We start from the raw sequence: 25,787 nt of genomic DNA, 5'->3' as shown, positions 1-25,787 counted from the left end.
CTACACCCTTGTCCTCCTAAACAGACCTCAGAGTTACAGATGCCAAGAATATTGTAGTACCACTGGTCTGTTCAGTGCTGGCTGCTTCTTAATTGGAGTTTTTTTTACCTCCCTACAAAACACTACTCATTTTCATGACATCTGGTGGATAAAATGTTACTGCAGCTCGTACAGAAAAGTTTACCTTTCCATTCCAAGGTAATTGCAGTACTCTTCTGTGTCCACAAGGGGCCATCACAGCCAAAAGATATTGCGGAAATGATCTTTTCTGGGGGGGGGGGGGCGCAGTAGGTTGGACCGAGCCCTGCTCTCCCGTGGGTCTGGAGTTCGAGTCCCGCTTGGGGTGCCTTGCGATGGACTGGCGTCCCGTCCTGGGTGTGTCCCCTCCGCCTACACCCTGTGTTGCCGGGTAGGATCTAATTCTCCGCGACCCCGTATAGGACAAGCGGTTCAGAAAATGTGTGTGAGAGAGAGAGAGAGAGAGAGAGAGAGAAAAAAAAATCTTTTCTGGTGGATAAAGGCGGTATTACAACTTATTTAGAAAACGTCATTTTATTGTGAGAGGATTGCGGTGCTCGCCTGTGGCCACAAGAGGGCACTAAACGCAAACTGCTGCCAATTTATCGCCATCGTACATTTTCATATACTGTATTGCAGTCGGATCTGGACTTGGACACTCGGGGGGAAAAAAAAAAAAAAAGCGGAAAAAATAAATGTCCATATATGAATAATACAGCTGAACACATTCACCCAAACTGCGCCGACGAACTTCCTCCTTTCTTGGGCAAGTCAAAACAGACACCCCCTCAACATCTTAGGGCCAGAAAGGGTAAAAAGGTAAATATAGCACTGTAACATGGGCAACTTTGTATTAAATATACCAGTGCAGAATTTTAATCAATGTTAATCAACTTTTTCTATTAACTTCTATAATTAAAATGTATTTTTCATAAACGACTCTTCAGTTAACTGCAGTTCTCCGTTGTGGCCACAAGGTGGCAGCTATGATTCGTTTTTAATTTCCCAGAATGTTTTAGGTAATTTTTGAAACTTGGTTTAAATTTTATCTCCATATCCACTAACAGTTAGTACCTAAAGAAGGGAGGGGGAGGAAGAGAGGAAAGAACCATCCCATAAATGAAGACTGAAGCCGACAACCCCCGGCTCAGGGTATGTTGTTGTTGCATAGAAGTACCTGTGAGCCAACTGGTCATTTAAATTACTTTAAAAACTTATTACTGAGAAGGCCACTGAAAATACAGGACAAACGTCTTGAAATAAAAACTGCTGGTAGTAGCACCATGTATTTACTTAATATATGGAGATACAGGACACTGAATGGTTCCATTTGGGATGACAGTGTCTTAACGTAGTGAAGTCCTTTACCGTTTGTCTTCAATCCAGAAGTGTTTTATATCCAATTCAGAGCGGGAACAATGTATTACTGCAAACTTGCAGTAGATCCTGATAAATTTTATTAACTTTAGAAAAATGCCTTAACACTCACAGTACACAGATATGGGCTTTACAGATATGGTTAATTTGAGCCACAGTAAAATACTGATTTGTGACATTTTCATATTGCTCTTCCAAACATGCAGATGACAGTTTATACCTTTGCTATTACTAATAAAATAAATCATAAGCTTCTGTTTTTGCTTGCATAGTGTTAGTACTGTTAAAGTGACAAAACATTAACATTTAACTGGTGCGGGTGATAGTAAATAAAATAGCAAGCAAAGAACAAGAACACAGGAGACTGGAGGATCTTCTATAAGTTAAAATATGCGCATAAAAAGTTTCCATAGATAACTGTAGCTTCCTGTCATGTGCTTTCACATTAATTTACCATTTAACTTTTTTATGGCAGTACAGTAAATGGTTTTGGGGTCAGAGGGAACTTGTTACTGCAAATACACAAACTGGCTACATCTGGCTCAGTTTTCTTTCCTGAAATATCTTGGCATTTTAAGGGGATTATATCACCATGCTCTGTATGTTTCCCAATACCTAATCCCTATTCCAAAACACACATATGGCATAAAAAAAGTATCCAGTAACCAGCTGGTAGGAAGTCTAAAGTTTCAAATTAGTCAAAAAAAGGATGACAGAACAAGAAATAAGCAGCAAATAAACCTCACATCCAGACAGAGGAGAAACAAAAATACTTGAAGACTAAGGGTTGGATAAGACTTTCCACAATGTAATAATTTTTTTTTTTTTTTTTTTCCCTCTTTTAAAAGTTTAGAATTGAAGGCATTGGTTTCCGGATGTATGACCTCTGTGCAGCCATGGCTTAAAGTAGAAGGGCACATTTTCAGGTAGGGTCAGCACAGTCTGTTTCCATGGCAATGGGATGACGAGGCGAAGACGCTCTCAGGAGTCGGCGTCGGTCAGCCCGTCGGGAGAGCATGCCGACAGCTCACTGAAGAACTCATCGTCCTTCAGCATGCTCTGTAACACATATCAGCAGAGTTTCACTTCAGCAGTGATATTCAGCCCAGCCGAACACACTTATATTACTGCAGTATTACCAGAGAGGAAAACTTCCGTGAAACTCAAAACACACCCATTCCTCGATTTGCAAGCGTTCAAATTATAACTGTTCACAAACCCATCGATCTGGGCACCCATATGTCTCTACCACAAGGGCAGCTGAAAGCGTAGTGGTTAAAGAGGCTGCCTTTGGACCCGAAGGTTGCAGGTTTGAATCTCACTTCCGGCTGCAGTACCCTCGAGCAAGGTAATTTCCCTAAAATTGCTCCAGTAAAATTACCTGGCTGTATAAATGGGTAAATAATTGTAAAACAGATTAACACTGTAAATTGGAGCAAAGCATCAGCTAAATGAATAAATGTAATGATTTTATACCTAGATTTACCCTCATCGTGAAAGATACAAACATTTCTGTTCATATACAAATTTTTTCAGTCTGCCCTTTTGAATAGGAACGTAGCGATCCAGTGGTCTCTGGCATGGAGCGCTGCGGGAACAACTGCCGTCGTCGTAGGTTCCTTCAGGGTTATTGATTGTGTGCTGCAATCCACCTTCTTGGCTCTCAGTTTTAGTGAGCAGAACAGTTAACTTGATTGTTCGTCACAATGTCTAGGGTAATTTATGATCAAATGGGAATAAATCTTTTTTTTTTCCTCTTCCATACATACACAACTAAAGTAAATACACACAGAGATGTGTATATACAGTACTGCTTTACAGTATTTGTAATTGTTAAACAGTTTTGATTAACACTTGAATGTTTTTACACACACACACACACACACACACACACACACACACACACACACACGAGAATAATATTTCTTATTCTATTTAGGTTGCTGGGTTTATTTGGGTCCTGATTAGAATTTCCCCAGAAGAAATAATGCTAGTCATTTCAGTTTACAGATTTACATTACAAAAAAAAGTGTTAAGTTGTTATATGAGAGGGGGCGTGGTGGCGCAGTGGGTTGGACCGGATCCTCCTCTCTGGTGGGTCTGGGGTTAGAGTCCCGCTTGGGGTGCCTTGCGACAGACTGGCGTCCCGTCCTGGGTGCGTCCCCTCCCCCTCCGGCCTTATGCCGTGTTAGGCTCCGGTTCCCCGCGACCCCGTATGGGACGAGCGGTTCAGAAAATGTGTGTGTGTGTGTGTGTGTGTGTGTGTGTGTGTGTTATAGGAATGATTCGATACGAAATGCATAGAAACCAGTTATGAAAAGAATGATCCGACTCATTTGTCAGATTAAATTAATGGCTCAAGCTAAGGCACCGTTTGAAGTTCGATTTGTTTGAGATCCTACCGTCAGGTTGTTAATGCCTTCGGAGAAAGCCCCAATTTGCCTCACTGTTCCTTCAGAGTCTTCCATCTGCAAACAATTTTCAGAACCATCCGTCACACACCAGTTAGCGTAGAGCGCAACGGAATTCAAAACGGGCCTCCACGCTACGGCTCGCTCACGCTCATCTCTTATTACCACTAATTACATATTTACCACTTTCATGGAAGTTACTTCACGTTTTACCCATTTATACAAACTGGATATTACATCCGAGCAAGAGATGCTACGGCGAGAGCCTTAAACGTTACGCCGCAGATTGTGAAGAAACCTGCTGCCGATCATTGACGTTACAAAGAGAACTTCCAATAAACCGATTAGACGTTTCCGTGTTTCCGTCCACGGCAATTAACTTCATTCAAGGTGACTTACGGTGTCCGATACACTAAACTCCCTACAGTCCTTCCTTCACACACACACAGTACAGCAATGTAACACACACATTCATACGCTATGGGCCATATGGGCAATTTAGAGTCACCAGCTCACCTGAAACATCTTTGGACTGTGGGAGGAAACCCACGCAAACAAAAGGAAAAGATGCGAACTCCACGCAGGCCGAGTCGGATTCGGACCTGCATCAAAACGCGCGACCCAGGAGCGCGGAGGCACCAGCGCTACCTGCTGTGCCGCACCTGTGTGGTCTGTGCGGGAAAGCAATGTTTCAGTTAGACACCTCGACTCACCTGCTCCAGCCGGTCCAGCTCGTCGTCGTAGAGACGATGGCCCCTCAGGAAGCTGCTGCCCTTGGGCATTTCCACATCCATGGGGCAGACATACTCCTCATTGTCGTCCTGCCTTTTCTTGCGCAGACTGCCGAAGTTTCCAAAGGACAGCTTCCTGGGCTGTGGGCACCACAAAAATGTCGTACGTTACCATTTTTGCAACATATGAAGTGCATTTGTTCAGGGCTGTAAAAACAGCCATGGAAGCAGTGGCGCAAACATCAGTTTTACTGAGCTACCGATTATTTAAGGGCAAACAGAAGGCTGACTGTCCATTCAGCTCCTCAGCTCATTAAGACTAGTAGTGAACCCCTCTGAAATCACTGAGAATAACTGCTGGATTTACTCTCTACATTTTACTTATCTTTTACTCTATTATATCAAGATGATTTAATTATTCTTTCATTACTCACTATATGGTTTTTTTTTGTTACCCTACCTCATTATACCTTACTTGGATCCCCTGTGTTTCATGCATATATACCTGTGGCATGGCCTGCTTAGGAATTTTTAACAGAAAGCACCTTTGTTGCTAGTAGTTTACACTTAATTGGGACTGGATGAAAAGACCTTGAATGGTCTTTGTTTTGGGTACAAGAAGAAAAGTGAGTTCTGGGGTGTATAAAAAGACAGAAGAGACACACAGGTGCACTGCAATAGAAAATTACAAGATATTTGCTAATTGTAACAGCTTAATGGTGTCTCACTGAAACTGAAAAGAAGCTCACTGTCCAAAAAAGATCCATTCCAACACTAATGGCAAGGTGGCATCATCCCTAACCACTTCACCAGCTCCTGATCCCACAGTTTAAGTAAAAAGTACATAAATTGTACAGATGACACAAACTTTTTAAAAGTCTGAAATACTATAAGATCAGATGTTTTAAAAAAAGAAGCTATTAGTATTTCAATGGCCATTACTGTAGTCAAAGCATTTTCCTGCTGTTGCCAGTAGGCTCATTGTATTACTTTTTCATTACAGTTTTTGCCAAACTCACCTTGACCTTGGCGGTGGCGGTCAGCAGCGTGTAATCGGGACCTTCCAGACACTCCTGCTTCAGCTGCTGGGCCTCGGAGCCGATGAGCAGGTTGAAATGAGTGGCCAAGTGACGGCGCAGCAAGGTTTTAGTGGGCGGGATGTTGAGCAGCAGCGCCATGGTTTCAACATTGAAACGGGGCTCCAACACCTAGGAGAGAAGACACCACACCTTCATCCTTGTAACATCAGATCTGGATATTGATCAATGTTTTCCCCACATTTCTTATAGCTTTCAAACTCTTTTTGCTCAGCTGAGTTTCGGAAAATCTACTGGAGCTCATCTGTACGTGTTAGACTGATTTAACAAGCGATGACTAAATATGTTGACACATAGGGTTTTGACATGGTAGATGTTTGCTCAGATACAACAGAACAGAGTGACAGGATGGTAACTATATAGTAAATGATGGAAAAACTATGAATAAACACTGCAAACATTATAATTTTTTTTTTTTTTTTTTTTTAAAACAGGGATGCATATGAGCATATCTAATATGAGATTAGAGGTCTAAATAGCAGCAAGTAAATATAGTTGGTGGCTCTTCAGTAAATACATTACTTTAGGCTTATGCAGTGTTACCAGTGCAAAGTCCCAGGTGCATTCTGTTTATAGCTGGATAGCAACAGTGCAACTGATTTATGATGTGCACTTTAGACTGATACGGGACACTGTTGGAGGGAAAAGTGTGGGAAGAGTCTGATGATCATGCATTAAGATTACCGAACGATTACCAAATTTCTGCCAAGGAACAATTAAGTTAAAGTAGCAGCTGAATATTCACTTGGAATACAAGTATTTGTTGATTTATGAAGTCCCTTTAACCAAAATGTCAATATAACTGATCTTGGCTTTTGATACCCAAGAGTCTGTCAAATGGATAAATGTAAATATGTTTTATATCTTGCTGAAATCATGGGTTGATAGTGCTATAGGTGTTTTACAGTGTCTTTGTGATATTTGGGAAAATTGGTTTGGAGTTTTCGGATAGGCTGGGAACGCATATTCCCGCATTTAAAATAATGGGAAACAAGCTTCTGGTCTCCAAAATTTCAGTGTTCGCATGGTTTCCAGGAACGGATCGATTTCACAACTAGAGAGACTGCTGTAGTTAAAAATCTGATACCGAAACCAAATAATAAGAAGCTAATGGAAGAACTGTAAAATGACGCCCACTCCTTCCTTGAGTAACAGTCAGACACAACAAGGAACAGAATCAACACACCCTTCCTCCGAAAATATACTGTCACTATTCAACTCAAGGTCCTGGAGGACCAAGTCCTTGCGGGTCACAGGCTTTCCCATCCTGTGCTGGGTCCTTCAGGACCTTCACACAAACAGACTTGTACTATGGTCTCCCTCCCTCCGAGTCCTCCAATCTGCCCCCAGCTCCTCACCATTAATCCTCCATGCACTCCACTCCCCCTCAGGTTGGGTGCATACTCAGCCAAGTCTACAGACCGCAACCACTCCATGACCCGGTGGTTGGTCCACTGAGAGATCTCCGCTGGGGTGATGTTGTTCTGGATCAACAACGAGACAGCAGTAGATAGGGGGAAGGAAAGTGTCCATTAGAGAAAACCCTTCCTGAGCTTTTCATGTTCTAGATCAACACCTGCCCATTGGCCACTGCTTGCTTGGGAATGGTCCCGAGCACCTACCTCATCAGATGGCCGTCGGCGAAGGCAGTTAGGCTCAAAATGGTTGAGACGGAGCACCTGGATAGCTCGCTTGATGCTCAAGTGGTGGAGGACACTGCCCACTTTCAAGGACAGCAGGTCATCCTGAAGGATGGACAGGATTTTGTGTTACTAAATTTTCAGATAAAATGTTGCATTTCTTTGAAAAGCATTATCTCATTAAAAGATAATATTCAGAGAATAAAACAATTGTGCAAGCCTCAAATCTGGTCTTACATGGAACTACTACAGGTCTTGAATCCTGTGTTTCTAATTCATGATTCAATAGAATTTACATTATTTACAGCAGGCATAATATATATTCTATCTATAGGCTCATGTATTGAATTGAAACTTCTGGATCTCTAGATATAGCATTTTTGTTTGACGAGACAAAGCGCGGTTCAAAAACCCCTTATGACAAAAAAATCAAGGCGTCCGTTTACCCCGCCCGGTATGGGGTCACCGGGGCCCCACCCTGGAGCCAGGCCTGGGGGGGGGGCTCGCATGCGAGCACCTGGTGGCCAGGTCTATGCCCACGGGGCCTGGCCGGGCTCAGCCCGAAGCCACAACGTGGAGCCGCTCTTCGGTGGGCTCACCACCTGCCGGAGAAACCATAAGGGGCCGGTGCGTTGTGATTTGGGCGGTGGTCGGGGCCGAGTGCCCGGCCGACCCGAACCTCGGGCGCCAACTCTGGTTTTTGGGACTTGGAATGTCACCTCACTGGCGGGGAAGGAGCCTGAGCTGGTGCGGGAAGTTGAGAGATACCGTCTAGATATAGTCGGGCTCACTTCCACTCACAGCTTGGGTTCTGGAACCACTCTACTCGATCGAGGGTGGACTCTCCACTATTCTGGCGTTGCCCAAGGTGAGAGGCGGCGGGCTGGTGTGGGCTTATTAATAGCCCCCCAGTTCAGCCGCCATGTGTTGGAGTCTACCCCGGTGAATGAGAGGGTCATCTCCCTACGCCTTCGGGTCAGGGAACGGTCTCTCACTGTCGTTTGTGCTTATGCGCCTAGCGGCAGTGTAGAGTACCCGGCCTTTTTAGAGTCCCTGGGGGGCGTGCTGGAAAGCGCTCCCACTGGGGACTCTGTCGTTCTACTGGGGGACTTTAACGCCCACGTGGGCAGCGACAGTGATACCTGGAGGGGCGTGATTGGGAGGAACGGCCTCCCTGATCTGAACCCGAGCGGTGAGTTGTTATTGGATTTCTGTGCTAGTCGCGGTTTATCCATAACGAACACCATGTTCATGCATAAGGGTGTCCACCAGTGCACTTGGCACCAGGACACCCTAGGTCGGAGGTCGATGATCGACTTTGTAGTCGTTTCTTCTGACCTTCGGCCATATGTCTTGGACACTCGGGTGAAGAGAGGGGCTGAGCTGTCAACTGATCACCACCTGGTGGTGAGTTGGATTCGATGGCGGGGGAAAAAGCTGGACAGACCTGGCAGGCCCAAACGCATAGTGAGGGTCTGTTGGGAACGTTTGGCGGAGGCCCCTGTCAGAGAGGTCTTCAACTCCCACCTCCGACAGAGCTTCAACCAGGTCCCGAGGGAGGTGGGGGACATTGAGTCTGAATGGACTATGTTCCGCTCCTCCATTGTCGGTGCGGCTGTTCGGAGCTGCGGCCATAAGGTCTCCGGTGCCTGTCGCGGCGGCAATCCCCGAACACGGTGGTGGACACCGGAAGTAAGGGATGCCGTCAAGCTGAAGAAGGAGTTCTATCGGGCCTGGCTGGCTCATGGGACTCCTGAAGCAGCTGACGGGTACCGACGGGCCAAACGGAGCGCGGCTCTGGCAGTCGCCGCGGCAAAAACTCGGGCTTGGGAGGAGTTCGGTGAGGCCATGGAGGAAGACTTTCGGTCGGCCTCAAAGAGATTCTGGCAAACCGTCCGGCGACTCAGAGGGGGGAAGCGGTGTTCCACGAACACTGTTTACAGTGGAAGTGGTGCGCTGCTGACCTCAGCTGAGGATGTTCTCGGGCGGTGGAAGGAGTACTTTGAGGATCTCCTCAATCCCTCCGACACGCCTTCCGTAGAGGAAGCTGAGGCTGGGGACTCGGAGGGGGACTCGTCCATTACCCTGGCTGAAGTTGCTGAGGTAGTCAAAAAACTCCTCGGTGGCAAGGCTCCGGGGGTGGATGAGATCCGCCCCGAGTTTCTCAAGTCTCTGGATGTTGTGGGGCTGTCTTGGCTGACACGCCTCTGCAGCATCGCGTGGAGTTCGGGAACGGTGCCTCTGGACTGGCAGACCGGGGTGGTGGTCCCTCTTTTTAAGAAGGGGGACCGGAGATTGTGTTCCAACTACAGGGGGATCACACTCCTTAGCCTCCCTGGGAAAGTCTATGCCAGGGTACTGGAAAGGAGAATCCGACCGATAGTCGAACCTCGGATTCAGGAGGAGCAATGCGGTTTTCGCCCTGGCCGTGGAACACTGGACCAGCTCTATACCCTCACTAGGGTGTTGGAGGGTTCGTGGGAGTTTGCCCAACCAGTCCATATGTGTTTTGTGGACCTGGAGAAGGCATTCGACCGTGTCCCTCGTGGCATCCTGTGGGGGGTGCTTCGGGATTATGGGGTTCGGGGCTCGTTGCTACGGGCTGTTCGTTCCCTGTATGACCGGAGCAGGAGCTTGGTTCGCATTGCCGGCAGTAAGTCAGACCTGTTCCCGGTGCATGTTGGACTCCGCCAGGGCTGCCCTTTGTCACCGATTCTGTTCATTATTTTTATGGACAGAATTTCTAGGCGCAGTCAGGGAACGGAGGGTGTCTGTTTTGGTGGCCGCGAGATCTCGTCTCTGCTTTTTGCGGACGATGTGGTCCTGTTGGCTTCATCAAGTCAAGACTTGCAGCGTGCACTGGGGAGGTTTGCAGCCGAGTGCGAAGCGGCGGGGATGAGAATCAGCACCTCCAAATCCGAGGCCATGGTTCTCAGTCGGAAAAAGGTGGATTGCTCCCTCCGGGTTAGGGGGGAGTTGCTCCCTCAAGTGGAGGAGTTTAAGTATCTTGGGGTCCTGTTCACGAGTGAGGGAAAAATGGAGCGGCAGGTCGACAGACGGATCGGTGCGGCGTCTGCAGTAATGCGGTCATTGTACCGGTCTGTTGTGGTGAAGAGGGAGCTGAGTCGTAAGGCGAAGCTCTCAATTTACCGGTCGATCTACGTTCCTACCCTCACCTATGGTCATGAACTCTGGATCATGACCGAAAGAATGAGATCGCGGATACAAGCGGCAGAAATGAGTTTCCTCCGCAGAGTGGCTGGGCGCACCCTTAGGGATAGGGTGAGGAGCTCAGTCACCCGGGAGGAGCTCGGAGTAGAGCCGCTGCTCCTCCGCATCGAGAGGAGCCAGTTGAGGTGGCTCGGGCATCTGTTCCGGATGCCTCCTGGACGCCTCCCTGGGGAGGTGCTCCGGGCTTGTCCCACTGGGAGGAGGCCTCGGGGCAGACCCAGGACACGTTGGAGAGACTATGTCTCCCGGCTGGCCTGGGAACGCCTTGGGGTTCCCCCAGAGGAACTGGAGGAGGTGTGCGGGGAGAGGGAGGTCTGGAGTACTCTGCTCGGACTGCTGCCCCCGCGACCCGGCCCCGGATAAAAGCGGAGGAAGATGGATGGATGGATGGATGTTTGAAATGATAGCTTGCTATGCAAATTTAGAGGTAAAAATTACATGCATTCAAAACTGAGAGGTTCTGTAACATGTGTTGTTTATGCGAGGAAAGTCTGAAAATACCTTTCATATCCTTCACTGTTATGAAATCCTCCCACATGACAATGAAACATGGGTTTTATTAGGAACCAGTTACCGATGACACTCACTTGGACCCTTGCCTTAGTGGTCTACTTACCACAGTCATGTAGTGAAGCATACGCCCATCGACTCTGGCTTCATCAAACTGGGTTTTGTACTGGGGCAGGCCGATGTCATCCAACCACCCTGATGGGGCGAACCAGACAGGACACAAACATAACTCCAAAGACTTTTTGTTGCCATTACTGGCGGACAAAGCCAACACTCGGGCTGTAGTCTGAACTTACGCTCATGGTAAAAACCTTTACTTGCTTAATTTTTGCCCAAGAAGAGCATGACCACACCAGCCCAGGACACTCACTGGCCACCCAGGTATAATCCAGCTTTCCCTTGTTGTCATCCTCTTCAGAGCCCAATGATTGCAAGGCAAGTTGCAGCTTCTTCCTATGGAGGGGATGCTTGATGCCCAACTCCTACATTAGGAGAAGAAAGACAATTCTGATCAAATGCCTGCAATATGTACAGTACACACCTAGCACTTATTCCAATGAAACTGAAGTCAAACTAGAAATGCAACAACTGTTCATATCATATTCAGTGCAAAAACCCACAACGGGTTCACATTCGGGGGGGGGGGACGTAATGTCACTCGCTAATGAGATGATTTTATTCAAAGTAATGGACATCTTAAGAATAATTATCTTTAAAATATTGTTTTGCTTAACGATTTCACAAGCCAGACCTTCTCTAGGTCCTGCTGGGAAGCCTGTAGCAGTGTCTGGCCTGACACAATCCACTGCCTGGCCTGGGCCGTGTACATGCCAAGGCCCTGTTCCTGCAGCCACGAACACACCTGCTCCTTCGTCCACCTGGCAAAGGGTGTGTCCAACTCACTGCAACATACAGGTAAGACAGTATCAAGTCTCAGCCAAGTACCAAGAGGAAAACCAACTGACTTTTTTTTTTTTTTGATTTTTCCAACTGCACCTTGGTTTGGAAACAATATAATTATGGATTTTCATTTCATTTCTGCAAACCCACTAGTGACATTTAAAATCTGGCTTACAATCAATATTTTTTCAAATACAAACATTTTTGTTTTCATACAAGGGTTATTTCAGCAAACGCTTCCAATCAGCTACATTTACATTTATTTAGCAGACACTTTTTTCTAAAGCAACTTCCAATGAACTCTATGTAGTGTTATCAGCCCACACACTTTATTCACCAAGGTGACTTACACTGCTAGATACACTACTTACAATAGGTCACTCATCCATGGAACACACACACTTTGTCACTCACACACTATGGGTAAACCTGAACAGCATTTTTTTTTTTTTTTTTGACTGTGGGAGGAAACCAGAGCACCCAGAGGAAACCCACACAAACAAAGGGAGAACATGCAAACTCCGCACAAATCAAACCCACGTCCTCACACACCACTCAGGCACTGTGAGACATCTGATTTGAACAGGAAGTTAACAGTCCAGTATAAACATCTGGCTGGTGCTCAGCATTGTGGGAACAAATGCCACATTACTTTGTAGGTTCCCTTAGATGGATTCCTGTACTGTGCGTTGTGATTTACCATTTCTTCTCCCCCACCAAATCTGAATCATTCACTATGGTAGTCACCTTCTTGTCTTGTACAACATATAGTTTTCTTTAACTAGCTAACTGGTTAACCTGATTTTCCTAAACAATGAAGAATAGAAATAATATTTATTATATTCGGGCTTTTGGGTATACCTGGGTCCTGCTTGGAACAAGTCAGAATTATCCCCATAATAAACAATGGTATTTGTCATTCAATATTTGGAAATTTTTGACTAAGAATGGATTACCAGCAAGAAATTATGTTCCTAAACCAGGCATTCAGTGCACAATAAACTACATTTTGAATAAACAGTAAAGTTTTATGTTATATTAGGTAATATACAGCTAATCCATTTATCACGAACTGTCAACCCTGTGAGAGATAAGTGCACCCCTAAAGTTATCTCTGCTCACAACCACACATGTCCTTTGTGTAGTTACTCTGAACAGTCAGTAGTGTAACAGAGCAATAAAGCAATGTTTTTGATAATGCAGTACCTCATGGTAAACATGGCTCTGCTCAACTCGTAAGACCAAGACTTCTAAAAATGACAGGATCTTACAACTCCTGATCTTAGGTTTTCCTCTTTCCTGTTTACAGCTCATCTCACTTACTTTTTGACATGCTGCAGGTCACGTGACCAGCCGAGTCGGGGACCCGCTGTGGCCCTCACGCCACCCCTCTTGAATTCCGCCTCCGGCAATTCGTCATCTGGATTGAAGGTCGTCGACTGACTTCTCCTCAACCTGCAAACAGTGGCCAAACAAATACATATTTTCAGTAAGGGTGCTGCTACGGCTCTATTTATACATACAGGAGCAATTCAGCTACAACAGGGCCCCTTCAGGAACCTCAACTGGGAAGCCTTCTGCTTACATGTCCGTTACCCTCTCCTCAACGGATTTAAAGATGTAGTTAAGACACAACTGCTATTTGCCCTTAAAATAAGGGACGTTTTCATTTAAGGAGCAGCCTGAATTCCTGATAACAGGAAACCCAAGATCTCGCAGGATTAGTTCTCCTCCTTGGCTGATGCATTCAGCTCATGTCGACAGGAGGAACAATCTAAACTTTTTAATGAAAAGCAGCTCACTTTCCAAAGAACTTCTTGATTCCCCTGGACTTCTTCTTGCTTTCTGGGGAGGAGGGCAGCGTGTGGGTGCTGTCGCTCTCTGTCAAGCGGGACGGCATCACTGCCAGGTCCAAATGCTCTGTGCCCTCCCGTTCGGTTTCTGCTGTAAAGTACAGAGAAACACACACAGAGCAGAGATTTAATATAGCTGTGAGATCTACCTCCACAAACAATAATCACTATAGTTTACACCTCCTGCAACACTGCAAATACCTACTAGTACCACCATTATTATTATTATTATTATTATTATTATTATTATTATTATTATTATTATTATTATAGCATCAGGCCAATATTCAGCAGTGGACTAAGTTAGGGTTACAACCACACATTTTAGTCAAACACTGCATGAATGAACTGAGATGAGAATGTACTTTTTTTTTTTTTTTTTTAAACCTACAGTATATTTTCTTTACCCCCCACCCCCCCGAATGAATGACCTGTGACAACCTTCAAATTGTTTTCCTGATATGGTACGATACATTACAGCAGCACCACCATTTTTTGAAATATGCAAATCAAAAACGAAATAGTTGTGGTATTCCCACCTTTTCAGAGGTAGTTTTCTCACACACACACACACACACACACACACACACACACACACACCATCTGAAACTGCTTGCCCCATGCGGGGTGATGGGGAGTCGGAGCCTAACCTGGCATCACAGGGCATAAGGTTGGAGGGGGAGGGGACACACCCAGGACGGGACACCAGTCCGCCACAAGGCACCCAAGCGGGACTTGAACTCCAGACCCACCGGAGAGCAGGACCTGGTCAAACCCACTGCGCCACCACACCCCACCACGCTAATACAGCCATCCATAAACAATTCCTTAAACAGACATGTCAGACTGAACAAGTATCCCCAGAACAGCGTCTTGGCCGCTGGACCTCTCACCCAGGTTTGGTGCACTCGCTGTCCTCTTGCCACCTTTGATCTTGAAGAAGCCGCGACCAAATGACGAGCGGGCCTTCCTGGTACCGAAGCTGTCGTCATCAGCGGGCGTGGGGGATTTTGGCGGAAGGGTGCTCATCTTGCTCACCTCCTCATAGGACTTGTTCTGAGCCACAAAAGAATTCCATTCCGAGTGCGATCATACCCTGTGATGCAGCTATTCGAGTGATCAGAATTTGACTTCAGGCAGACTTTCATTTAATATCCCTTACTTGGGCTGGCAAAGACTTTCTTCGCATTCATGAGGACCAAATTTGGATTTTACCCCTTTCGACAGCTGCACGGCACACAAAGTTTACACTTAAAGTATTCGTTTAGCAGAGGCTTTTCTCCAAAAGCAAAAACTTAAAATGATGAATATTTAGCTGACACCTTTATTCACGACAACAGTGTTAAACACACTGTACTAAACTCCCTACAGCAACTCACTCTAAAGCACTAAAGGTACACTGTCATTTGGAGAACTTAAGGTTTTTCCATTTGTAAAAGTGCCCAAGAGTTTAAGGATGTGGTTATTATTTTCAGATGTTTGCAACACATGTGAGAAGTCATCAGTTTTAAACTCAAGGGGTTGAGAAAGAAAAAAAAATAAATAAATTTAAAAAAAATAAAGTTAAATGCCTGCACTCTAGTCACACACACTCAAAACATACAAATACATCCAGCTTCAACAGCTGCTTAAGTTTGTTTACTTGGACACTTTTCTCCAAAGTGACTTCCAATGAACTCCATCTAGTTCAGCTGAAAAATGTCAGTGGAATCCACCCAAACAGAAGTGTGACACTGCATTAATTCAGCTTGTTTCTACAGTATTTACAGTTTCTAACTGAGGTTCCTCAATGTTGTAATTCATAACAAAATGATGACTGTTGCTTTGTTGTTCACCTCATCGTAAGGGATATAAATCAATGCATATTTCTTATATTAACTGCAGTATTTATTTGAATATTTTTGTCCTCATCTTAGTTGTACTTCATTCTTTAACATGTGTCTCTTGGAATTATATGTTTTATGTGATTGTTTCTCATTTGCTCTGCAACCTCGCAAATTCTCCGAGTCTCTTCAACATAGAGTGCTCCAATTAAAATAAAAAAAAAAAATCCCTAGCACTCAGAACTTTTGCTTCACAAATGAAGCCACGTTTCAGAAACATATAATGTGTAGTTTGGCTGAATTTTTCTTTTTTTAAAAACATGTATAGTGCATTTTGTAAAACTATTTAACCATGAGCAATAACCATTTCCCCAATTCCTATGTAGACATCTGGAATGGAATCACAAGTCTTACCTCCCCTGCCTTCTGCTGGTCTGGACCAGACTTCTACAACCATGTGAGAAAAATTGAGCAAAGTCAGCAATCAAAGTCATCAGGAGTAGGTTTTCAGGTATTAAGCTAGAGAACACCTTTTTTCCCCTCTTTACTTCAATAGCTATGTGGAAACACATTTACACAAATGACAAGTTTTGGTCCTCATATTCAATGCCCTTTATGTTGGCTTTCCTCACGCAACACAGATGTTCAGTCTCTAACCTTTTCAGTGTTGTCCAAGTTGTCCATGCTGCCTCTTTTGGTAAGATCTTCAGACCTGCAATGAGAAGGCAAGGGAGAAAAAAAAAAAAAAAAAAGATGCCTATATTGTACAATTAACCAAAAACAGAATATGACTGGTTTGCTGGAGAAGAGTCACCGGTACCTCAGGGACTATTAGCCGCACCTGATGGTGAGGGTCAGGTACGGTCACGGTACTTAAATGGACTATCAGAGGATAGGAGTCGCATGGCAGCACTCAGACTAGTGTGGATGTAGAAGCTAAGCAACGCTCCTGATTTATGTTCTTATGTGTTTGTCTCACCATTTATTTTATATTTGAATAAAAAACTCCCACAAGTCCACTTCGTATCACCTCATCTACAGTCAATCCCCGAACGCATACCCAGCATGCGCCCACGATGTAAACAAACACAAAGAAGATCCACGTCAGTATACTCACACTGGACTTTCACACAGAGGAGATTCCTGGATAACAGACACTTCTGCAGCAACATCATCACTAAGGTGAAAAGTGGATGTAAAGATGTGCATGTGAATTACACTTATTTAAAGTAAAAAGAAAAATGGCCATAATACAGCATAATTCACCTGTCAAGCATCGGGCCTTCTTTGTGTACTCTGTCAGATTCAGAGAGCGCCTTGGACAGGCTGGAGGAGCCATGAAGGAGGTCGGGACGCTGCTGATGTGAATCACGATGCAGAAGAAGAACAACACTTACTGGGTCGCCCTTTTTCCCATGGCACAGAATCACATCACGAAAGATACGGACAAGCCGCGAACAAAACCTCCTACGCACATTCAGCAAGGCAGCAAAATCTTATAACCTCTACCTTTCGACTCAAGGGACGTGGGTTCAAATCCCACCTTCTGCTGTAGTGCCCTTGAATAAAGTCATTGCCAGTAGCATAACATTTTAAGTGTCTTTGGAAAAAAGACTCAGATAAATTCAATGGTGCTGGATGAGGTACCTCCTCTGGGCTTTTCCTTGCCTTGTCCTCAAAACCGGGCTGGGCCAACCGTTCCAAATCCATAGCAACGGACACAGCAGATATCGACACAGATGTGTCACTGTAGCTTTCATCGCTGTCTCCATCTTTCAGTTTTTCTACAAATAAGATGAAGATGCACATCTTTACTCTAAGCAAGAACATCTCCAGTAAGATCTTGTTGGATGGCTGAATGATAAAAAGCAGCGGACCAAGGGCCTTGACTGTAGGTGTAGCACCTAGCGACAGCAGGTGGCCATTTCCTCAGCTGTTTAAGGGTAAATCACTGTAAATCAATGTTAACTTGTTTCAGAGAAAAGTGTTGGCTAAATAACATATTTGCATTACATTCATTTAAGTCCATCCAAAAGAAGAGGTGAAGTCACCTTTCTTTCCCTGCACAGACATCACCATGTCCTGGACCTTCTTATAGCGGTTGAGTGACTGCCGCAGCTCTTCAATTTTACGATCCTGCGAGCGCATGCAAAATGAATTACTGAGACACGCAAGCCAGTTACACAAGAAAAAAAAAAAAAATTGCTCAAAAAAAAAAAAAAAAAAAAAAGGTGCTGGGTCAAAATTCACCTACCTTCTCTTCATTTACAGCCATCAATGACTCTACTGCCTTCTTCATTTTTTGTACTTCGAAGTCTGGAAAAACCAAAAGTATTACACCAAGACAGTATTTAGACAAATAAAAAATTAAACACTACAGCTTACAGTGCTGTGAAAAAGTATTTGCCCCCTCCCTGATTTTTATTTTTTTGCATAGATTTGTCACAGTTAAATAATTGAGATCAAACAAATTTTAAAACTACACAAAGATAACCCAAGTAAATACAAAATGCATTTTTAAAATGATGATTTCATTTATTAAAGGAAAAAAGCTGTCCAAACCTACCTGGCCCTATGTGAAAAAGTAATTGCTGCCCCGCCCTTGTTAAATCATGAATGAATTGTGATTAACCACATTTTTTGGAAAGCCGAGTTAAATTTCACTTGCCACACCCAGGCCTGATTACTGCCAGACCTGTTGAATCAAGAAATCACTTAAACAGAACCTGTCTGACAAAGTGAAGCATGCTAAAAGATCTCAAAAAGCAACACATCATGGCGCGATCTAAAGAAATTCAAGAACAGATACGAAACAAAGTAATTGACATGTATCAGTTTGGAAAGGGTTACAAAGCCATTTCTAAGGCTTTGGGACTCCAGCGAACCACGGTGAGAGCCATTATCCACAAATGGAGAAAATTTGGAACAGTGGTGAACCTTCCCAGGAGTGTCTGGCCTACCAAAATTACTCCAAGAGCGCAACGACGACTCATCCAGGAGCTCATAAAAGAACGCAGAACAACATCTAAAGAACTGTAGGCCTCACTTGCCTCAGTTAAGGTCAGTGTTCATGATTCAACAATAAGAAAGAGACTGGGCAAAAATGACATCCATGGGAGAGTTCCAATGCGAAAGCCACTGCTGACCAAAAAGAACACAAAGGCTCGTCTCACATTTGCCAAAAAACATCCTGATCACCTCCAAGACTTTTGGGCAAAGATTCTGTGGACTCATGGGACAAAAGTTGAACTTTTTGGAAGGTGTGCATCCCGTTACATCTGGAGTAAAACCAACACAACATTTCATTAAAAAGAACATTATACCAACAGTCAAACATGGTGGTGGTAGTGTGATGGTCTGGGGCTGCTTTGCAGCTTCAGGACCTGGACGACTTGCCGTAATTGATGGAACCATGAATTCTGCGCTCTACCAGAGAATCCTGAAGGAGAATGTCCGGCCATCAGTTCGTGAGCTCAAGCGCACTTGGGTTAGGCAGCAGGACAATGATCCGAAACGCACCAGCAAGTCCACCTCTGAATGGCTCAAAAAAAAAAAAAAAGGTTTTGGAGTGGCCTAGTCAAAGTCTGGACTTAAATCTGACTGAGATGCTGTGGCATGACCTTAAACAGGCCATTCATGCTCGAAAACCCTCCAATGTGGCTGAATTAAAACAATTCTGCAAAGAAGAGTGGGCCGAAATTCCTCCACAGCAATGCAAAAGACTCATGGCCAGTTATCGCAAATGCTCGATTCCAGTTGTTGCCACCAAGGGTGGCACAGCCAGTTATTAAGTTTAGGGGGCAATTACTTTTTCCACATAGGGCCAGGTAGGTTTAGACAGCATTTTTCCCTTAATAAATGAAATCATTTAAAAACTGCATTTTGTACTTACTCCGGTTATCTGTGAGATCAAACACATTTTAATATTACACAATCATTTAACTGACAAATAGGCAAAAAAATAAATCGGAGGGGGGGAGATACTTTTTCCACAGCACTGTATTTGGAATCCTAGGGCGCGCACAAGAAAGTCTGATCAAAGTAGTTGATTTAATATGCGGGAATTTTTCTAGGTACACAGGAAGTTGGGGACCACGAAAGCAACACTGACCAGCGGCACATGCTTGCACCTGCCTTTTAAGGGAGTCCCTGTACAACATGATCAAAGGGCCACAGGTGTGTGTGTGTGTGTGTGTGTTAGCTAGTAGTGCTAGTGAAGGTAAATGGGAAGAAAGGATGTTGACAGCAGCCACTAAGCAGGAAGCACGCAAATACTCTACTTTAAGTGACTCAATTTTTCTGCTTTTCTTAAACTACTAAAGCTGAGAAAAATACTTCTGGGGATAAAGTCGAAACATTTCATACTTGTATTTCAATAAGACAGACGAGAGGCGTGACGAAGGTGCTTTGCTCATCAGACAGACATCTCCCTTGAGTTATAGACAAGCATTCAGGCTGTGCCCATACATGCAGATGGTGATGGCAGCAGACAGATATGCAGAGAACTGCATACCACCCAGCCCCCTTCCCTTACATTTCTCTTTCAGCTTCTTTTTATAAGACTCCTCTGTGGGGGAGACTGAGCAAGACATTAGGAAATGATTTAGGATCTTCAAAAAAATTCAGAAATATTACAAATTCAACAATGTTACATTGTTAATAAATTAATAATAATAAAGGCTAAAAATCTTTAGAAAATGAAGTAGATGCATGCAGAGATTATCCACAAGAGAGTACAATCATTGCCCAGTTATTGTCAGGGTTAGAAACCGAAGCTCTACCGACAGCCACACCTGTCCACTAACCACGTGAATGGGGAACACAAATAAGGTCCTAGGAATGGTACTGCTGGGAAATGACAATATATAGTTATTTTAGAAATTTGTTGAAATGGCATATTACACATTAATTTTGCAACTCTGTCTATTTGTAATTAAAAAAAGAAAATATTTGGGGCACTCGGAAGTGTTGCCACAGCCAGATCTCTGATCGTTGGCTGAGGGTGACCGCAGGATTGACAGAGGACAGGAGCCGTCATCCTGCAGAGCTGGTTTGAACGTGGTTGCTGCCTAAAGCCTGCTTTGCATTTCCTCGTGTGTGCATTGCACTATTTGTTTTCCGTTTTTAAGAAGTTTGTGTAAGCAATGCACACGAGTGAGCTGCACTGTCTGTGCAGAAGCATATATTACTGGTAGGCGTTTCGGTTTTGGTTCAAGACATGAGTTTTAATGAAGAGTGGGGATGGGGAGTAAAGCAAGCAATCCTTAGCGAACACGGTCTTTAAAAGGCACAGTGGCCGTCGTTGACCGCAGGTGACGTTAACCAGGCAATGACTGCATTTTCAAATGTACAGACTAATTTATTTCTAGCGTTCCCCCTATTAAATGGAACATGGATGCATGTAGAAATCACAAACACGAAGAGGCAGAAAGACACGTCACCTTTCTCCGCACCTTCTTTGCCTTCCGGAGTTCGGGCCCAGAGCTGCGTCTCGTTCTGCAGCCTTTCCAGCTCCATGTCTCTGTTCTCCAGCTGCCTCTTGAGTACGACCAGCTCATCCTGTCCAGCACCCAACAGAGCGAGGGACAGGTGTTCAGCACAGGGCTTTCTGACACCACAGACGGACATTTCCAGGACTTGGCCTCCTTTGTCTTTCTCGTAGCTTTCTCCTCTGTTCACCCTGCTCATAACCGTGAGCTTCTGAGAGGTGGATTTCGTTAAATGCACTGGTTTTGCATAGATGGGAGCTTTCAAACCAAGGTTTAAAAAAACACACAAGGATGGAGAAGGAAGAGGATCTATGCTACAAACTGATTTCCCTTCTGAGTACAATGTTTCTTTCTCACACAAAAAAAAAGTTCATCCATGCACGACCGTAGTCATGTACTCAATGTCGAGTTACAATATTATTTTGCATAACAATTATTTTTATAATTATGTTTTGTAGAATTTTCTAAACAAGAAAATTATAGTTTAAAAAATATACAAAGTGGAACAAAAATAAATGAATATCTGAAGTGATTTCCTTACATAAACTTTAATGTAAAAGGGGATTTGGTAAGGAACCGTTATAAATGCTAAACGATATAAGTGAAGGCACACAGATGGCCATACAGATGTCCATTTACTGTTTTATTTTATTTTCTTGCATTTGCAAAGTTGCATTCTGTTAAAATGAGTTAACAAGATCACTGTCATCTTGAACTGATGATGTATGGAACGATCAGTCAGTTACATGGCTGGACCCCTCTCCTCCTTCAGTATGAACTGAATTATATAGTAACTTCTTATAAATTTGAAGCTCAGAGTCTTTTAATAAAATAGTCTATGGACTGAAAAATTTGACATTTACATTTATTCATTTAGCAGATGCTTTTCTCCAAAGCAACGTACATCTCAGAAAATGAATGATGATGAATGGATGAGTAGCTCCTTGTAAGTAGTGTATCTAGCAGTGTAGTCACCTTGGTGAATAAGGTGCGTGGGCTAGTGACACTACATAGTATCCCTTGTAAGTCGCTTTGGACAAAAGCGTCTGTTAAGTGAATAAATGTAAATGCAAAATACAATGTGTGCATTACATTATGAGAAAGACATAGTTGCAGATGTGTGATTGTTAGTTTCTTATCCCCATATGCACCAATGTTCACACGAGTAGCTGCATAAAATTCACATTAGACGATTCCTGATCACCTTTTTTTAAGATACACAAACAAACATTTATGTACAACAGAGGAGTAGCGGCTGTGTAAAGGCTTATCCAGGTGTAAGCCAAGTTATGGTGCATGTTTGTTTACACCTTACATGAGCATTTTAAAGAAGATCCATAAAAATCAAGACTACAATAATTAAGTAAAATGTTAAATTTAACATTTTTAATTTAAAATGTTAATTAAAAGCACATTAGTCCAGTCATGCCAGGATGAACTGCATCATAAATAAGGCTGGATAGCTATATCCATGAATTGGTCTTAAATCCAGTAATGACCTCCATAAACAGCCCTAATCACAAACTTTACCTGCCATCATGCAAATGAAAAAGCAGGACATGCCACACACAAGCAAGGCAGGCAACACCAGGGAAGGCCAAAAATACAGGCAGGAGCACAGTGAAGACCACACCTTCAGTGCCTGGATTTTGAGGTCCTTCCTCTGTTTCTCATATTGCATCTGCCCAACTTTGATTTTCAGGCTGGAGAGTTTAGCCATTAGCGACTTAAAGTGGAGTAGTTAGCAAAGGAAGAAATGGAAACATGAGAAGTGATGACAGAAGAAAGCAGAAGTTGAGAAAATGAATACCAGCATTACCCCAACACCCCAACTGAAGATCTCAGTCAAAAACATCTATTGCTTTTTCCTTCATAAAAACTGCTTATTAAAACAAACCGATCACCAGAGAAAGACTTTAGAAATGGAACTCACCTTGGTGGATTTCAGCTTCTTCTCATACTGCAGTCTTTCATCCTCCATCTCTTTTACTCGGTACCTCAAGTCACTGATCTCCTGGATCATTTCCTTGGGAGAAGGAAACCCATTGCTTACAATCCTTGCAGCATTGGAGTAGTTCCAAAATAAATTATTTTGAACCAATAACCAAGTTACTGCATTCCTTTACAGACATAAACTGAAGCACTCAAAAGGATGTACAGTATAAGGAGCAATTAAATGTTTCTGCCAGTTATCATACTTAGTTATTCAATTAGTTGATGCTTTTTCCAAAGTGTATAACAATGGCAGGACTGTACAAAGCTACTTACAGTGATTAATGTATTTATGCAAGTGCAACTGCTACTTCATCAATTCAGGGTAAAGACCTGGATTAATGCACTACAGCAAGAGGTGGGATTCAAATCCAGATCAACCTAGGTGTCCGATTGGAAGGTGACAGCTTTAACTACCTGCTCCTGGGTTAAAATATACAAACCACCGGGAAAGCTGAAAAAGTACCGAAAGTGAAAATTAACATACCGCTGTAACATCACATCTCTTACAATGTTACTCACCTGGTGAGGAAACTGTCTACATTCAAATCATAGAAGCCTATAACAACACATATCTTTCGGTTGCAAAGCAGCTTTCATACATATCCTTTGTAGAATGAGATACAGTGTAAGCTGTACTCTGTTAGGGAGATGCAAAGCCTCAACACTCAGTCTTCTTATATCAAGGGTCCTGTGCTATGTGGAACCGCTGCAATACTATGAAAATATATAACCTTTTTCATACAGGGGTTATTTGGTATCGTGCCATTTTTGTTCCTATACATGGTGATTTTACTTCCAACAGGTATTTTACTACCTACTATAGCTTTCATTCTGAAAAGGACACAAACACTGTTCTTCCATAACATTATTTATTCATTAAGCTGATGCTTTACTCTGACCTCTACAGCCCTGCACAAGTCATTGATAATGACTGACTAAGATTTTTTCTAAAACAAATATTACAAAATGTTGGTATTATTATTATTATCATGAATAAACACCCTTTATTCTAAACTTTAATTTTGATGAGACTTTTCATCCAGGAACTGATCATGTTTTTTCCTTATAAGAAAATTGTTGTAATTCAACCCCCTCATAATAGGAATTTGTTTGACAAGGTGATTTCACAGAACAAGTTAAGTAGTGTATGCTAAAAGAGCAATAAGATTACATGCTTATGTGTGTAGTGGTCTTACCTCACTGCCCCTGAACCTATCGAAGTCCATGTGCTCCTTCTCCATGGCAGTGAGCTTCAGCTTCAGGTTGGAGACCTCAGCCATCAGGGTCAACTTCTGTGTCTCCAGTGCCGTTCGACTTAACAGTTCCTGTTGAACACAGAGGCCGTGACATGATTCTGCAAAGGAACATACTGACACTACAGGATTTTACCCACTTTTCAGTGAAGTATAGGGTGTTTCAAATAGAAGCAGGAAAACCCTGGTTTGGATGCAAGTCACCTGTTGTAGCATTTCCTCTGTTGCGTTCAGCTTCTCCCGATGCTCCTCAAGGCACAGATCCAGATCTCGAATCTTTTCCCCTTGTGCTTCAACCTGGTCTGTCAAGACGCTCACCTGAACAGCAAAACGCATGACTGTTTTGATCACACGGCCCTCTCTATCTACAAACTACACTTTTTGCTCGAGTGTAACTGGGGACAAACATTTTTAGTACCTACTTGCAAAATAAGGGACTCCTTGTCACCCTCGAGTCGAGCAAGCCTTTCCTGATATACGTCACCACCAACAGAGATGTGACCATTTGTCTGAAAAGCAGGACAACACATAAAAAAGTTAAATTTTAAATGACACTGAATTTTCATTATATCGGAAACATCTGATTAAGTGACTCAAGGTAATAACTGGGAGTTGATGTGTAAAGTACCAGTATTCAAAGATCCAGAATGCCCATATTCAGCAGTGTTCTGGAATCAGGAAAGGGACAGTGAATAGGCTTTTAAAAAAAAAAAAAAAAAAAAAGAGCTCAGCAGTGTTACCAGTGATTAAGGGTTAAATCAGAACATGTTTAATATAAAGAATTATTCAAAATTTAAACGTGGAGGGTTGCACTCAGTGATAAGTAAGACCGAAAAAGGCCACAAGGTTAAGGGTTAAAGAGGGCAGGCCTTTATTTTATTCAGGACGATTAATGAATTTCGCTACATGACCGAGAGTGATGCTGGAGAAGAAGGAACTAATGAGTGTAAGGGCACTCAAATAATGAGAGGACAAAGAGGTTGGGGGGCTTGCTGCCAACCTCTGTGCCTTTCAGCACAATAAGGGGTTTTGCAAGAGGACTGAAAGAGCAGTTTGACATCTTTCACAGTTGCTTTCATCCATCCATTCATCCTTGTCCAGGCAGGACCACAGCGACACAGAGTTCACTGGAGAAGCCATCGCTGCGTCACTGATTTCATTATACACTTTATAGTATTTCACCAAAATGAAAAAAAAGGGAAAAAAAAAAAAAACACCACTTCCTTAAAAAGGAAAGAAGTCAGGAAGCTTGAGCCAGACTGGGCTGGTGCGTTTCCACCCCCTCAAATAAAACATTCCTCTTGTAAAACTAGGCCAAGGACACAGCTAAGAACAGGAGTGTACACTGTTTTTCCTGAAGGGACATTAGGGAGATGCATGACTGCTGCCACTTTGAAACATTCAGCCAAATGTGGATTTTTTTTTAATTAAAAAAAAAAAAAAAAAAGTCACCAGGCCT

General features: G+C 43.5%; 1 protein-coding gene across 6 annotated transcripts in view; it reads right to left on the bottom strand.

The window, feature by feature from the left end:
* Positions 1–2,101: 2,101 nt before the first annotated feature.
* The window catches only part of ppfibp1b (PPFIA binding protein 1b), a 41,374-nt gene continuing 17,688 nt past the window's right edge, over positions 2,102–25,787 (bottom strand). Inside the window, exons 4-28 of one of the 6 annotated variants that reach the window (XM_029251830.1) lie at positions 24,751–24,837; positions 24,533–24,646; positions 24,272–24,400; positions 23,014–23,106; positions 21,033–21,150; positions 20,126–20,170; positions 17,846–17,907; positions 17,643–17,727; positions 17,239–17,375; positions 16,858–16,949; positions 16,709–16,768; positions 16,249–16,303; positions 16,006–16,038; positions 14,662–14,824; positions 13,718–13,859; positions 13,239–13,370; positions 11,767–11,917; positions 11,386–11,497; positions 11,122–11,210; positions 7,257–7,379; positions 6,993–7,118; positions 5,557–5,745; positions 4,520–4,678; positions 3,798–3,863; positions 2,102–2,454 (exon numbers count right to left, since the gene is read on the bottom strand). In XM_029251830.1, coding sequence (XP_029107663.1) covers positions 2,377–2,454; positions 3,798–3,863; positions 4,520–4,678; positions 5,557–5,745; positions 6,993–7,118; positions 7,257–7,379; positions 11,122–11,210; positions 11,386–11,497; positions 11,767–11,917; positions 13,239–13,370; positions 13,718–13,859; positions 14,662–14,824; positions 16,006–16,038; positions 16,249–16,303; positions 16,709–16,768; positions 16,858–16,949; positions 17,239–17,375; positions 17,643–17,727; positions 17,846–17,907; positions 20,126–20,170; positions 21,033–21,150; positions 23,014–23,106; positions 24,272–24,400; positions 24,533–24,646; positions 24,751–24,837 — 2,640 coding nt within the window. In that variant the 3' untranslated portion in view covers positions 2,102–2,376. The remainder of the gene's footprint in view (positions 2,455–3,797; positions 3,864–4,519; positions 4,679–5,556; positions 5,746–6,992; positions 7,119–7,256; positions 7,380–11,121; positions 11,211–11,385; positions 11,498–11,766; positions 11,918–13,238; positions 13,371–13,717; positions 13,860–14,661; positions 14,825–16,005; positions 16,039–16,248; positions 16,304–16,708; positions 16,769–16,857; positions 16,950–17,238; positions 17,376–17,642; positions 17,728–17,845; positions 17,908–20,125; positions 20,171–21,032; positions 21,151–23,013; positions 23,107–24,271; positions 24,401–24,532; positions 24,647–24,750; positions 24,838–25,787) is intronic. The other 5 variants (XM_029251832.1, XM_029251831.1, XM_029251833.1 and 2 more) reach the window with 5 other exon arrangements.

Source organism: Scleropages formosus, chromosome 5 (assembly GCF_900964775.1).
Source record: "Scleropages formosus chromosome 5, fSclFor1.1, whole genome shotgun sequence".
NCBI classification, from domain to species: Eukaryota; Metazoa; Chordata; class Actinopteri; order Osteoglossiformes; family Osteoglossidae; genus Scleropages; species Scleropages formosus.
Note: the sequence above shows the minus strand (reverse complement) of the source record. Positions and strands in the feature narration are given on the sequence as shown.